This window comes from Paramormyrops kingsleyae, chromosome 8, assembly GCF_048594095.1.
Source record: "Paramormyrops kingsleyae isolate MSU_618 chromosome 8, PKINGS_0.4, whole genome shotgun sequence".
Classification (NCBI taxonomy): domain Eukaryota; kingdom Metazoa; phylum Chordata; class Actinopteri; order Osteoglossiformes; family Mormyridae; genus Paramormyrops; species Paramormyrops kingsleyae.
The window spans coordinates 33,654,829-33,669,013 of NC_132804.1; the positions used below are offsets into that span (position 1 = coordinate 33,654,829).

At 40.4% G+C, this 14,185-nt stretch overlaps 2 protein-coding genes across 3 annotated transcripts; one reads left to right on the top strand and one right to left on the bottom strand.

Annotated features, from left to right (window-relative positions):
• Positions 1-246: 246 nt before the first annotated feature.
• Positions 247-8,243, bottom strand: rbck1 (RanBP-type and C3HC4-type zinc finger containing 1). Of its 2 annotated transcripts, none has more exons than XM_023845406.2 (13): positions 8,115-8,243; positions 6,405-6,465; positions 6,018-6,162; positions 5,841-5,937; positions 5,316-5,514; positions 4,691-4,839; positions 3,796-3,969; positions 3,271-3,431; positions 2,755-2,866; positions 2,222-2,401; positions 1,665-1,763; positions 1,224-1,367; positions 247-1,103 (listed from the first exon to the last, which is right to left on the bottom strand). In XM_023845406.2, exons 2-13 carry the CDS (start codon positions 6,445-6,447, stop codon positions 1,023-1,025), a joined length of 1,584 nt encoding a protein of 527 aa, XP_023701174.2. In that variant the 5' UTR covers positions 6,448-6,465; positions 8,115-8,243; the 3' UTR covers positions 247-1,022. The 2 variants fall into 2 exon arrangements, with proteins under 2 accessions (XP_023701174.2, XP_023701173.2); XM_023845405.2 differs by lacking the exon at positions 8,115-8,243 and adding an exon at positions 6,735-6,884.
• Positions 8,244-8,413: 170 nt separating this feature from the next.
• On the top strand, positions 8,414-13,361 carry maf1a (MAF1 homolog, negative regulator of RNA polymerase III a). Its single transcript, XM_023845411.2, has 7 exons — positions 8,414-8,553; positions 8,978-9,106; positions 9,560-9,728; positions 9,915-10,036; positions 10,261-10,380; positions 10,673-10,771; positions 11,116-13,361. Exons 1-7 carry the CDS (start codon positions 8,471-8,473, stop codon positions 11,135-11,137), a joined length of 744 nt encoding a protein of 247 aa, XP_023701179.1. The 5' UTR covers positions 8,414-8,470; the 3' UTR covers positions 11,138-13,361.
• The last annotated feature ends 824 nt before the right edge of the window (positions 13,362-14,185 follow it).

Genomic DNA, 14,185 nt, shown 5'->3' on the forward strand with positions numbered 1-14,185 from the left:
AAAAAACAACAATCAGTAGTCACTTTGAATCAGATCTGTAATGAAAACCAATATACTAACTTTATAGGAACCTATAACTGCAAAGCTGTTTTGTATGATTTGGGTTTAGGTTATAGCAGAATGGGATTATGATGTCATAATGATGACATGATTGAGACAAACCTATTAGACTGTAATCTAGACATGAGCTAATGATCATGATCAGGCACACCGTACCCCTGAACTAGATAAGTGGTTATGGATGTATAATGTTGACAAAACAAAAAAATGTCCTTTATTTTTAACTTCGTAAACCTCAGAATTACAATTTCAACAAAATGAAAACAAACTCAAAGTAAGAGATGCACTCAAGTAAAATGTATGCCCCTTATAAAAGGTATACAGTACTGCTTAGTGTCCGTACTTCCGAAGGAAAGAATCACAGAGACAGCCAGAGATGATTCTCAGCCTCACGCAGGGGACCTTCATGCAAACTGCCTTGTGCCTCAGTCCTACTGAAAAAATATTTCTCTAAATCAGGGGTCTCCAACTCCGGTCCTGAAGAGCTACCGTCCAGTAGGTTTTCTATCCTACCCGGCTACTGATGAGCCACACCTGTTCTCAGGTAAATACCAGGAGCAGGTGTGGCTCATCAGAAGCCAAGTAGCATAGAAAACCTACTGGTTAGTAGCTCTCCAGGACCGGAGTTGGAGACCCCTGCTTTAAATCCATTTAGCAATTTGTCACATGTTCTTGTACACATATTGTACAACTTCAGCTTGGCAAATGTTAGCACTGGGAACCCCCCCCCCCCATGATCTGCCACCCCAACCACCCCAAGCGTCAAATCTTAGAATCGCCCCTGGAAAAAGGCCATTTTGGAAAGTAAGCTGCAATCATTTTTAAAATGTAGCTACTTAATTTGAAGAATATATATATAATTTAATTAACCAGGTAAGATAACTAGCCTTGAGCCAGGAGTAAAGAACAGAGGTGGACCTGGGGAGACCTGCAAGTCCATTAGGTACAGAGGGCTCCTCAGCTCAGTGGCAGTTTTGGCACTGAGGGTGACAGAGTACTCCATTCACTCTGCATCTGCATCCACCAGAAGCATCCCCATGACCCTGTCGAGAAGGGAGAAGGTGTCACATGCAATGACTCCATTCTGTTAGCATGGCTAAAGACGTGCTATCTGTGTGCCTGCACTGTGTCACGTGACAGCGGTGGTAAGCAGCCCGTCGTACATTGGGTCCCCAGCGCGCCTGTCGGGTCACCCAACAGATCTCCGTCTTGCACATGACACAGCACATCCAGTCACATCCATCCTTCTTCTGCACGATGATCTTGCACTTGGGGCAATTCATGGCCTCCCCAGTTTGCAGCATGGTCTGTCAGGGTTAGTAGCACATTTCTGGTCTCAGATTTAATGTTGGGCAGCTCTGTATTGCATTTCAAGCCTTGTGTGACATTTTATTTTAATGACATTTCATTTAACTTTATCTACATTTCTGATTGACCACATTCCTCAAAAAACCAAACATTAACAGTCTTCACTTTGCCCTGTAATGACAATCAGAATATTAACTTCTATTGGGAATTGCGATAACGACATGGGTTTAGGGTTCACATGTCATGTGTCGGATCTGATTGGTCAAAGGCTGTGTGTCTTTTCAAGGCGCTCTTACGTTGAGCATCTCAGTGGTTTGCCTGGCAGCAACGTCGTTTTCGGCCCTGATGCGCAGGTCATCTTGGTATTGCTGGCAGTCCATGTCTTTGTGAATGGCCTAAAGAGAAGAACCAGCAGGCTTAAAACTTCCTGGAGGCAGTAGACATACTGTAGGTTAGTATACTGGACATCCAACTACAGGTGGTGCAGACATTTCCTGTGTTTGAAGACTAAGGGTGATTTTAGTGGTACTAGTTTGGCAGTCAGTGCTGAAATGATTATTTTGACAATAAGTCGCCTCACCTGGTGTTTTAAGTATAGTAAAGTAATCTAAGGTAATGTTGAAGATTTCAGAAATTCCGGACTTACCACAGGCTCAATATTTAGGTTTCAAATCATTCTTACAGCAGAAATCACTGTTTAATGGAACCATCAACAGGACTATTTGCAAGGGCTTTACAAGCGACTGTCTTAAATAAAAGCATCTGCTTAAAAACCAAATGGTGTGATATCAGTAGCAGAGCTGCAGATAACGGAAATGACACAGGGGCAGAAGGTCACTTGGGAGGTGCTCACTTTGCAGAGCAGGCAGTTGGTCTCATGACAAAGCTGACACTCGAACTCGTTGACCTCGTCTTCGAAGATGCACCAGCCTGCGCAGTCCGGGGTCTTGCAGTGGTAGCTGTTCTCGCTGCGAGTCTCGGCAATGCTAAGCCTTAGCTCCAGAAACTTGGCATACTCTTCTGGAGAAAGAAGCTAGCAGAACACAGGAGAAACACATCAAGTCTCGCTGACTGTTCTCGATTCATATTCAGTCATCCACCCATTATCAGTCGCTATTAGTCAGGTAATGTTATTCGCAGGTCAGTTATGTGATGTCATGAGCAAGATTCTGGTCTTGAAAGGGGACACTCGAAGGTGAACAGCAATTTAAAGCACGAGCGTGGCTTTGGATTGTGTGAGGAAATGACAGCCTTTATAGGAAACCCACGCAGGCACGTAAGGACATGCAAACTCTACACACAGAATTTTTACATATTGCAAAAATATGTTTTCATTCATTTTGCAGTCAAGTGCCCCAGAGAGAGCGAGTGAGCGGCAGGCCTTACGGCTTGAATTTCTCTGTCCTGCAGCTTGCTTTCACATGCATAGACATCATTACTGTATGGACAGGACACTTCAGCATCCATGCGGTTTGTAATTGTTCCTTTCAAACAATCCCTTTAAAAACAAAACAAAAAAAAACACAATGTCTGCATATTTGCATATAATGTTTTGCATATATATCTGCATATAATGTACATTCTCTGCGGGCCTGAAGTGCTAAATACAATGCAAAAAAGTAGCAAAATGCAAAACTATTAAGAAATAACATACAAAAAAACACTCTTTTCTCAAAGCTTTGTGTGTTTTATATTATCTATCTATCTATCTATCTATCTATCTATCTATCTATCTATCTATCTATCTTTATGTATTTATCTATCTATTTTGCATTTTGAGGCCACTGTAAAATATCCCTGTCAATTTCACAAGAATACTTGTAAACAGGCCACACTGCTGTCACGGGCACATTAATTACAGACTAAGGGAGGTCAGCCAGTGGCGGATAATCAGAGTCATACTTGCAGAAGTTGTGAAGGCACTCGCGAAGTGTGGCCCCATCTCCTGGAGCTACCACTGTAAAGCATATGGGGCACTCCACCTCTTCTTGGTTAGGAATCAGGTTGTGCTCCTCTGTTTCTATTAGAATATGGAAATTTCTCAACCTTTCATCTTCCAGTGCCTGCAAAGTTAAAACTATATTCAACGTTGCGTTGCAAGACCAGTCAAATAATACTGAATAACGCTGAAATAACGGTGCATAATGTTGCCTTCTAGTAACAAATATCACCAGAACCAATATCCAATATCTTCTAAAAGGACCTTGATTATTTCTGGATCATGTGAGGTAGTATATGGGCTATAAGACATGGACTAGGAAATGGTTATACAGTATGCTCACATCCCCTGCTGTTGTACCCTTAATTACCACAATCTATTCATAGAAATATACAGCAATATAAGCTGGCAAGTAAACAAGCAAGCAAATAAATAAATAAATGATGAGTAAATGAGTAACAAAAATATTTTTTCAAAGAAGGCGCCACCTGTTCGTATTGCAGACAGGAAATCTCCTCTTGTTTCAGCCTGTTCTCCTCCTCCACATCTGCCTGGTAGTCATGGGGGATTTTATAATCTGCAGGCGTTGGTTCCCCGCACATCTCACAGCCAGGACGTGTCGGTTTGTTCAGAAACGTGCATGTGGGACATGACCACCCCACCTACACACACACACACACACACGATTGCCGATTGACTCAGCCCTGATAAATACTTTATGTGATGTAATGTCATGGCAGTCTTAACATAAAATGCTACTTATAAACTGGGACATTATCAGAAAGTGGCACGAATCAACTGTTACATAATCTGAGGTTTAACCAGGAGGATACACAAAACAAAAATCATGAAAGCCATTAATCATGAAAGCCTCAAGACTGATGAAGGGGAAGACGGCAAATAAACTAATTACCATTAACAGTTTGCATACTCCACACAATCAAAATGCGACAGTCTAATTGTCGTTTGTCTGCTGCATTGCTCAATAAACAATAAATAAATAAAATTTTCTGTTTTTGCTTGTGTAAATTAATCTATGTTTTGGCAAAAAAAAATCCAGTACTGGCATATGCGAAACAAAGAATGTGCCCAAACCGCATCAGATGCAAGCTACCTGTCCCCTTAGCACAATTTACTGCTAACTTGAACTACCAGATGTAACAGACAGAGAAATTATATTAATAGCAAAACAGGAATATGTACAAAAACAGACCAAGGCCATACAGTGTACTTGTGAGAGTTAGGAACAATACACAATGTATCAAACATACGATTTACTCATGTCAGAACTGAATAGTTAAATATCTACAATTAATCAGGAATGCTCTCCTCTATCACAAAGTCTTTGTTTTGAGTTTTGTTTTCGTATGATTAGATCCCAACCTGTGGCTTTGGAGGAGGTTTAGGCTTAGGCTTAGGCTTAATAATAGGGGGCAGTTTTGGTAGGTGATTCCTTGCTTCATTCTGCACACCCAGTGTTCCTCCAGCACCTCTGGGCTGAAGTGAGTCTGCTTCCATGATTTCAATGATGCCTTTAAAGGTTACACACATGATCAGTACTTATTTACCATCAGAATTGTGCTACTTAAATGTCAGCTATTGCGTTACAGAATAATGATTTACCTCCCATCATTAACAATATTATGTGACTCAATCAGCAGGATTCATTTGCATTCAATACATATCCTCATATCCTCCTGAGATCCAGGGCAAAGAAGGTTTATCAATTTTTATTTTTTTTAACATAAATTAAATGTTGGGATGGTAAAAAGCATACCCTCACATACAGTATGTCAACTGTCCTCTTTAAGGAACAACAAGACCTAAAAGAGTAGCATGTATAGTATGAAAGATAAGAGCAAAAATCTAATGTCCTCTACACAGGACAACTGCTGGATCTCAGGAGGATAAATACATATTAACATACTCAGACATTTTTATTTTGAATTCCATCATGTCTAAGATATTTTGAGTAGTACTTTATTGGGTCAGGAACCGGGGGAATTACCATCTAGACGCTGGATTTCCTCATATTGTTTCTGCTGCTCACGGCTCAGATTTGCCTTCTTAGCTGATCTGAGGTATAAGTACGCTTGGTCTCCATCCTTCCGCACCCCATGGCTGTAGAGCGACTCATCGTCATGGGCAAGCCGCTTGCCAATTACCCAGGCCTGCAGGCTTGGATGGAATCCAAAGTCCTTGTTCACCTGTAAAGACACAGACCACATCAATAAGGCAAAGAGCACCAGATATCCAGAGGCCAGTTCGTTAATTTTGGCGCCCCACTTAAAAAGTCACCGCCCCCCTCCAAGTGTAATGACTGTTTGTGGTTTGTGGGCCTCATGCACATGTTTACTTTGGTGATGACAAAGACAGCCTCTGCAGATATCAGCCCCATAACGTACACTCTTCGGGGCATGTCTCACATGGATCATATGATTGCAAGGGGGAGGAGTGGTAAATGGCCCTTGGAAGACATTTATTATTATTAAACATTTATTATTCAGAAATTAAAAAGTGGGTTATGATAAACCTTTTCTTTCAGTTCTGAGATGGTCATATCTGCTGTCACTGTCAATGTTATGGGAGCAGTTAATTCTTGAATGGCGTCTTCAATTCCAACCTTTAGCCTGAAAGACCAAAACTTTTTTAATATATGTGACATTAGACAGATTAGACTGATAGATAGGCAGATATTCTGTTCACATACCGTATCTGGTTGTCGGAGTACGCTTCACCGCGGATCCTGACGGATACCGGCAGACTTAACTCCGCCAGTAACGCCGCGTTTTTCGAGGAAGTTTCTATATCACCACTGCTGAGTGCTTCGCTTAGGGACCGAGCTAAACCCTCCGCTGTTAATTAAGAAGGAGATACAGATGTGGCCGATGTTAAGGCTATGTGTTTTAGCTTATTTACAAAATGATAAGTCTATACGTTTCATAATGCCGCCTTCACATAGCAGATATTCATCTACACATTTGAAGCTCTATGTTCGATCATTTACATGAAACGTAAATTATAGCCTATCGTAGGAGTGCAACCATATGCACCCTTTAACGCAGCTTTAACCTGGTGCCATAACCAGTGTTCTTACCCATTTTCAATAGGTCGGAATCTGGAACTTGAGGCGCAGCCATTTCTTACTGTCAAATGACCTGTGCAATAAACACGCATAATAATACATAATAATAATGCAAAAATAATAATTAAATTGAAAACGAAAGTGCTTTGTCATTACATTTTTACACCACACTTGTTTACGCAAATTTTTTCTAAAAGTATTGCTGATCGTCATCATGGTTGATCATTAAATGTATGAACAGTACTAAAAGTACTGAAACATATTTCAATTACGCCAGTAGGCTAATTGTATAGTCAAGTAATGTCAGTAGATCAGTGCTCTCGTTAATTACCATGTTCTTACCTTTATGTGCCAAACTATCTATCTACATACTCTTTGCAAGAAGTGAATAATCAGTTTCTTTCAGAATGAAAAGCGAAAGCAAAGTAAATTCCAGGAAGTAGGCATTTAAAGGGACCCTTTACAAAATGAGATGGACCGTAGCTGTAGCCAGAGTCTACAGTATATGAAGACTGTCGGGCATGGGCGTAAATTATGAGAGGGATGGGGGGAGTTGTAACCCCCCTAATAATCAAAACCAGCAAATACAACCCCCTGGACCTCCCTAAATGGATGGAGAATTCACCCCCCCCCCCTAGTACCCCCCACCACCACCACAAATGATCAACCGAAAGTTAAGCACGTATACTGTCAGGCATAAATAAAAATTAAAAGATAGGTTAAAACTGTAAAACGTAATTAACAACAGTAGACAACAATAAACAGACGACTAAAGTCTTCAGATTTGCATATCTGTTAAAACAGCCCAATTTGCCTTTCACAATAATAAGCAATTATCTAACAATAAATCATTCTGAGAATTTATAGATTGACGACTTACATTAACAATTATGAATTAATATTTTACTTGGGATCTGGAAGCACTGAATAGAACGTACGGTGTCATATATGTTTACTGGCTTACAGCAGCTCCAACAGTAGAAACACACATTTGGGGAAAATAATATCGAAAGCTGAAAAACTAGTTTCTAGCTGAAAATTCTTATATCACAATAAGAACTGTGACATTGAATTGAACTGTAATCACGAACGTATATTTAAATTATGGTAGGCCTACTCACTACTGTCGTAATGAAAATGCGCAGGTCGCAACAAATATGTCATAGAATTCAAAATCAATGCTAAAACAAGAGCAATATAGTCAGTTACAATAATAAAATTAATTTGCATTTAAAACATTTTTGGAGAAGGGTAAATTCTAAGAAAATCTCACGGCATTACATTTAAGTATCTTTGAATAAAACTTGAGATCGAATTATATTAAATGAAAAGATGCACACAAGAGGAAAAGCGTCGCAATGTGCGTTTGTGGCGCCACCGCCTGGTGTAGGTAGCGCACTACACATTATTTATACAAAAATAAAGACGTTTGAAGGAGCGAAAGGTTTCCGCATGTGTAGCTAGTGTATGACACACAAATTGGGAGATTTCAGATAAAAAAAAGTCAGCTGTTGCAGCGAAGGCTTTAATAGCCTTGAATATCAATTCAAACTAGGATTAAAGAGCTGGGATGAGGAATTTGGAATTCCGTTTCAGTTTATTTAATGGACGGTACTGGAAATTTCATAGTAAAAAGGAAGACATTTTTATTAGACAGAGTAGCATAAGCCTTCGACAACGATCGATACCGCGACCGTAAACTTGAATTATTTTGTATCTTACCCGGAATTTTTCCATTGCAGATCGTAAGTGTTAGATATTACTTCGCCGACGGGCGAGTGGTGAGCGAAAGCCGCCGGAGTCGCTCTTATCGGCCGGTGTGTAAATGGAGGCTCGGCCGAGGATATAAAGGCCTGGGGGGGAAAGTTATCGCTTCTCTTATCAGTTTGCATGAAATATTACCCGATCGGGAAATAAAATAAAAAGTGAAACGGGGAGCTTGGGCTGTAACTGTGCGCATTGGGCTGCTTGGTGCATCGCGGGTGATTTGCGCGTCTACTCCCCGCGTCCGACTCCTGTCACCTGCGCCTAAGCTCGGATCGTCCCCTGCAGGGGGTCGCGGAAGCTAAAAAAACAAAATGAAGCTGTTGGAGAATTCAAGCTTCGAGGCCATAAACACGCAGCTGACCATAGAGACCGGAGACTGCCAGATAATAGGGCGGTAAGTCCGTCCCGGACAGCTTTATGCCCCCCCTCCCACTTTTGCAGAAATACGGACTTAACTTACAGTTTTCAAATTGTAATTTCAGGGATATTTTCCTGTCAGTAGCACAGCATTTGTTCACTGGGAGTCTTTCTGTTTTGGGATACTTGTTTGTACAGAAATTAGTACGATTATTTCTACTACTAGTACTAGTAATTAGTATTATTATAATTGTTTATTTGTTATTAATTGTTATTTTATATTTTACTGTTAATTTTAGTAGTTGTAATAATATTAAGAATTCATTAATAGCAAAGTGCTATTTTTATTATAGGTGCTGTTTATTTTACAGAGTGAGTGGGAGGTGTTTATGTATGTTGTGCTGCATTTCTGTATGTGATATGTACTTGTAGTGCATGAGACTCCTTTACCTTGTCCTTAGGATCGAAAGCTACTCCTGCAAAATGGCAGGCGAAGACAAGCAGATGTTCAAGCAGTTCTGTCAGGAGGGGCTCCCGCATGTGCTCGAAGCTCTGTCCCCTCCCCAGACCACAGGCATCAGTCCCAATAAGTAAGGTCACAGTCTACATGCAAACCCACGGCTGGGCTTTATGCTTTATAAAATGTTTCTTTGTTATTAAAATTCACCAAGCCCATTTTTCTTCATCCAGCCTGCAGAATTTAGTTTAGGAACCTACGTGTTTAAATTTGCATGCTGTGTATTCTGTAAGCTTATTTTGAAGCAGAACCAGGTTTCGCAAATAAAGCACCTTGGATCTAAAGAACTCGAAGGCACACATTCCCAGAGCTGTGGAATCACGCTGTATTGTTTTTTTTAAATGTGTCGGGTTTGAACATCTCCACTCTGCCTGTTGGTTTCTGTTGCTCCTCTCTTGAATGGTGGTAAGACCGGAGAGCTGTGTGAAACAGAACATTTCCTAATATAGACACACTGAAACACTTGCTACTTGCAAAAATGCAATGTCAAGTCACCCCACCCAACACCCCACCCCCCAACTTTCAGGCTGAGCCAAAGCCAAAGCGGCGACGAGGCAGAGGGGCCTCTCTCCGACAAGTGCAGCCGCAAGACGCTCTTCTACCTGATCGCCACCCTCAACGCCTCCTTCCGTCCCGACTATGACTTCAGCCGCACGAAAAGCCATGATTTCAGCAAGGAACCCAGTGTTAACTGGGTGAGGGTGCATGCCGACCAATCCAAAGCTCTGTCTGAAGGAAGTGACAGTCACGTATAGTATTAAGCGATTCAGTTGGTTCAGAGTTACTGCAAAGTGAATGCAGTCACCCTTTTATAGGGAACACTGTGAAATGAGACTTTCCTTGGGTCCTGGATGCCCCTTAAGGCCTGTTTGTGTCTGCAGGTGCTCAATGCCGTGAACAGCAGCCTGTCTTCAGCTGCAGGGGGTGAATTCAGTCGTCTTCAGCCCCAACTCTGGCAGGCAGTCGATGATGAGATCTGCCTCTCGGAATGCGACATCTACAGGCACGTGTGGCAAACTGCATCCGCTGTCTTTTTGCAACTTTATGTTGTGTTTTTGTTAATCTTTATATAGCGGCATGAGTTTTTGACGTTAAGTCTTCACTCAGCTGAGTATTTCTTTTATTTTCCAATGAGGTTCAGTACCTTGCTTGAGGGAAATGCCATTCGGGAATGAAAGTTTCTCCAATTTTGTTTCTTACGTTCTTATGTTTTTATTTTGCTAATAGCTACAGGCCCGACCTGGATTCAGACCCATACGGGGAGGAGGGAAACCTCTGGTCATTCAACTATTTCTTTTACAACAAGAGGCTCAAGCGGATCGTCTTTTTTACATGCCGTTCTGTCAGGTGAGACTAGGGGGCGCCGTTCTGTCAGGTGAGACTCGGGTGCCGTTCTGTCAGGTCAGGATGGTGGGCGCCATTCTCTCAGGTGAAGCTAGGGGGCGCTGTTCTGTCAGCTGAGGCTGGGGGGCGCCGTTCCCTTGTGTCATTCGGGCTGCCTCACCATAACCACTGTTTTTTCCACTCCCATGCATGCGTTTGACATACTGCTTGACATGGCAAATGGTGGCTTTGTGTGGAAATCGGCAAATTAAATTACCTTATGAGTTCAGAGGGCTTCATGTGTTCTTTGCGTCAGTGTGTTCATGACTCCAGTGGACTCTGAAACTGGGAATGACCTGGATCTGGATCTAGAGGAGGGGAGCTTTGAGGAAGAGGAGAACATTGATGAGGACAGGTGAGCATCCCTGGTCAGGTAACCTCTCCCCATCATCTGCATGGCACCTCAAGCAACAAAGAGCTTATCGCCTGCCCTCTCTCTCACTGCTTCAGTATGGTAAGGCAGCCTTAAAAATGTATATTGGCAAGTATGAGCGTATTTATGTTGTAACTCCTGAATAATCAGTCAGCTGTCCGTTTTGACTCACAGTTATGACATCAAGGCTCATTCAGCGTATAAACCTGCTTGCCCAAGCCCTGTATTGCAGTCATTCATACAGCGAGTTGTGCTGAGTGGACGTTCTGTGGAGGTCGTCTCACAGGCTAATGCCGGCTTCATCGTGGTGCCTTTTCTTTCTGCAGGTGTGACACGTTGTGCACCTGATGAATCCAGGGCTGAACATTCCGGAATCATCTTCTCTGTAGCTACTCTCCAGTACGCCTGCAGTTGAGACACCAGCATTTTTGATAAAGCATTTAACTCAACATGCATTTTGCCTGAAGTTGGTGTGTTAATTTTTCAGCTTTTGAGATTGGAAATCCGACTGCATGCTAGAGTGTGAGGCAGTACCATAGTAATTAAGCTGATTGTTCCAGCAATTCTTTATTTCATAGCTTTTTTCTTGCACAAGCTTGCACTACTCTGCCTTGTCCTTAGGCATTCATTTTATTTATATTGAGGATATATCTTTACTTTTATATGAAATGTTTTTATATTAAACGTTTTTACTTGCAAGTCAGAGAATAATATTCCTTCTGTGTATAATATCACCATAAAATCCTACAGAAATGTATGCTGAGATGAGAATGGACTTTGAAACTGTATAAGAATTTTACTTTGTGTGTGTGTGTGTGTGTGTGTGTGTGTGTGTACATATAATGTATATTGGCTATATGGTTAGGAGAGAATTAAAAAAAACAAACATTATTTTTATTGGGTGTTGCTGGTGGCTTTGTTGCAGTGTATGCAGTAACATGTTCATGTTCAAAGAATTGTTTCTCTGCCAAACCTGCTTCATCATTCCAGTCTCGGTAGCCCTTGTATAGTGTGAGGCCCTTTCTGAGCCTTGTCATTGATACTTAAGAATCAGGACATCGACAAAGTTAGTGAAATTCTCTTTAAAGTTCTGTTTTTGGACACTAGATGTCACCAGTTCATCATTTCATCATAGTCTCTACATATAGACATATTATCACTGTCCACTTTATATACTTCTCTATGTATGTATTGAGGTTTTATTATAAGATTTTTCACATTCTGTCTTGAAGCTGAATGTTGAAGGTGTTTTCCAGCTGTATTAGTGATTAAACTTTCACGTTAAAAGAAACCACTGGTTTGAAGTTGGTAAGCATCCATACTATATGGCTTTTGCGTTTTGCGGTGTGCTGGGATGGTTCTGGCGAATTTTATAGAGTCCTGAGGCCATAACTGTAAGAATCATAACTTAGAAAAGTGTAATGAGGTCTTGAGACCTGAATTTAGTTGTTTTCACCAGATTGTGGTGATGAATAATTTCTTTAAACAAGCGACCACACCTGTGATCAGTGAGTAGTCAGTTGCTGGCTTGTAATGTAGTATTGGGTTAATTCTTTTGTCTTGGCTTTTAATTTAACCAAAGCTGGGCTTGAATTTTACATTTTTTGCTTGTGTTTTGACATGTGAGTAATCTAAGGTGTTGCAGAAATTCCATTTCTTCAGTGGGCAGTATTGGGCAGATTACCTGTTTTTGTGTGGGGTTTTATTTTGTTAGCGTACTGTTGGCCATGATAGTTATTTAACACAATACAGTCTTTGTAAATTCCAAATGAATCAGAGTAACTCTGGCATGATGCCCTTCATGCCGAGGTTTATTTTCTGTGTTTTTTTGTTAATAACCCATTATGCTAGGTGTACAATTGTAGTTTTCCTAAATAAACCTAGTTAAACTAAAGTATAATGGATGTAACGAAGTGGGCTTCATACTGAATGAACAGAATTAGCTGTAGGGTATGTTCTTAAGAAGTATGTATCTCATTTCATTTGTAATAGGGTTAAGAACATGAATAGCATGACTTTTTGTACTAGGGGATTGTAATGTCTTTGTTTTGCAGTCTAATAATAGTACTATCAAGGTATTGTAATAGTTTCATAAGGCTTTCATTAGAATTGCAGTGTGAGAAGGCAGCTACTGTTATTTGCTGAACTTGTGAACTATGATTGTGTTTATAGCTTGGTTCTGTTTTCATGAAATGGGGCCCCCAGATAATGTTTGTTTAATTCTGAGTGACTTCTATACAGGATCTTAAATTCTATATTTCACTTTAACTCGGTACATTTGACCTCAGAAACATATGAGTTCAAGTAGAATTCACAGTGAATAAATATAGTTAGAAATGGGTACCAAATGCAATGGGACAAATGACAAACTTGTAACCTTTCACTTAACAGTTGTGAAAAAAATAACCTCCAAATGTGTTATATATATTTTTTTTTTACAGTTTTTGTTGTCTTACATATACATACATTTCTCTTTATTTCTGTATGTATATAAGTATAAAGTACATTTGAGTTTCTCAAAGCTATTATGCTTTTACTGGATGTCTGATCCAATAAACATTCCTCCTAAACATCTCTGTCCTCACTGGTGTATTTGCATTTGTTTAATAATTCTCATTCCAGATATAGACATACAGACTTTCACATGTCAATTTAAAATTAAAGCCTGGGTTATATTTATTTTTACTGCACTTATTTTAATATGTTTAGTTTCAGTTTTTCTTAAAAAGACCTGAAACATTTATTGTAGTGTTTGTTTTTAACCCTTTTAATTTAGTTTTTAGAGTGTTTTTTTTATTATTATAGACTGATAAAGTGCCCTTCGAATATTACCCCCCCTTAAAAAAGAAAAATAAATAAACAGAGTAATAAAAGCTAACTTTTAGGACTAATCCTTTAATTATTTAAGGGCAGTAGAGAATTTAACTGATGAGGGGATTTTTGCAAAAGATTTGTTTTTGTTTAAATAAATGGAACGTTTTCCTGAACAATAATGACTTCGCCCTGAGTCTGTTTGAATGCTGTGTATTTCCTAGTCATATAGTGCGGCATGCGATACAGAACAGCGACATGGAAGTTCCGACTCATGAAGGCCTCCTTACCAATTGATGAAATGTCAAAACCCTCACCACACGAAAATACTCCTCCCTTACCACACCTGATTTTGGTGAATAGACGCTTCTGTAATAGTGAAAGAAAAGCACATCCTCATAGCGGACAGTATTAAATAGAATATCCTGCAGTAAGGAACACAGCCGTCAGTGTGGGACATATCACATGGTCTCTATGGGAATGATGTTGACTGAGGCAAAATGTCACATCCTGTCAGACATACTTATCCTGGCATTATGAGTCCGAGTTTCTTCCAGCCTTCCCAGTATACTGCTGGGTTTTGCG

Coding starts and splice junctions, on each gene's coding strand:
- rbck1 (XM_023845406.2), bottom strand. CDS start 6,447: ATGGCTGCGCCTCAAGTTCCAGATTCCGACCTATTGAAAATGG. Junction 2,402..2,754: donor AGGACAGAGAAATTCAAGCC/GTAAGGCCTGCC, acceptor GTGTTCTGCTAG/CTTCTTTCTCCAGAAGAGTA. Junction 1,104..1,223: donor AGGCGCGCTGGGGACCCAAT/GTACGACGGGCT, acceptor CCTTCTCGACAG/GGTCATGGGGATGCTTCTGG.
- maf1a (XM_023845411.2), top strand. CDS start 8,471: ATGAAGCTGTTGGAGAATTCAAGCTTCGAGGCCATAAACACGCAGCTG. Junction 8,554..8,977: donor GACTGCCAGATAATAGGGCG/GTAAGTCCGTCC, acceptor CCTTGTCCTTAG/GATCGAAAGCTACTCCTGCA. Junction 10,037..10,260: donor TCGGAATGCGACATCTACAG/GCACGTGTGGCA, acceptor TTTTGCTAATAG/CTACAGGCCCGACCTGGATT.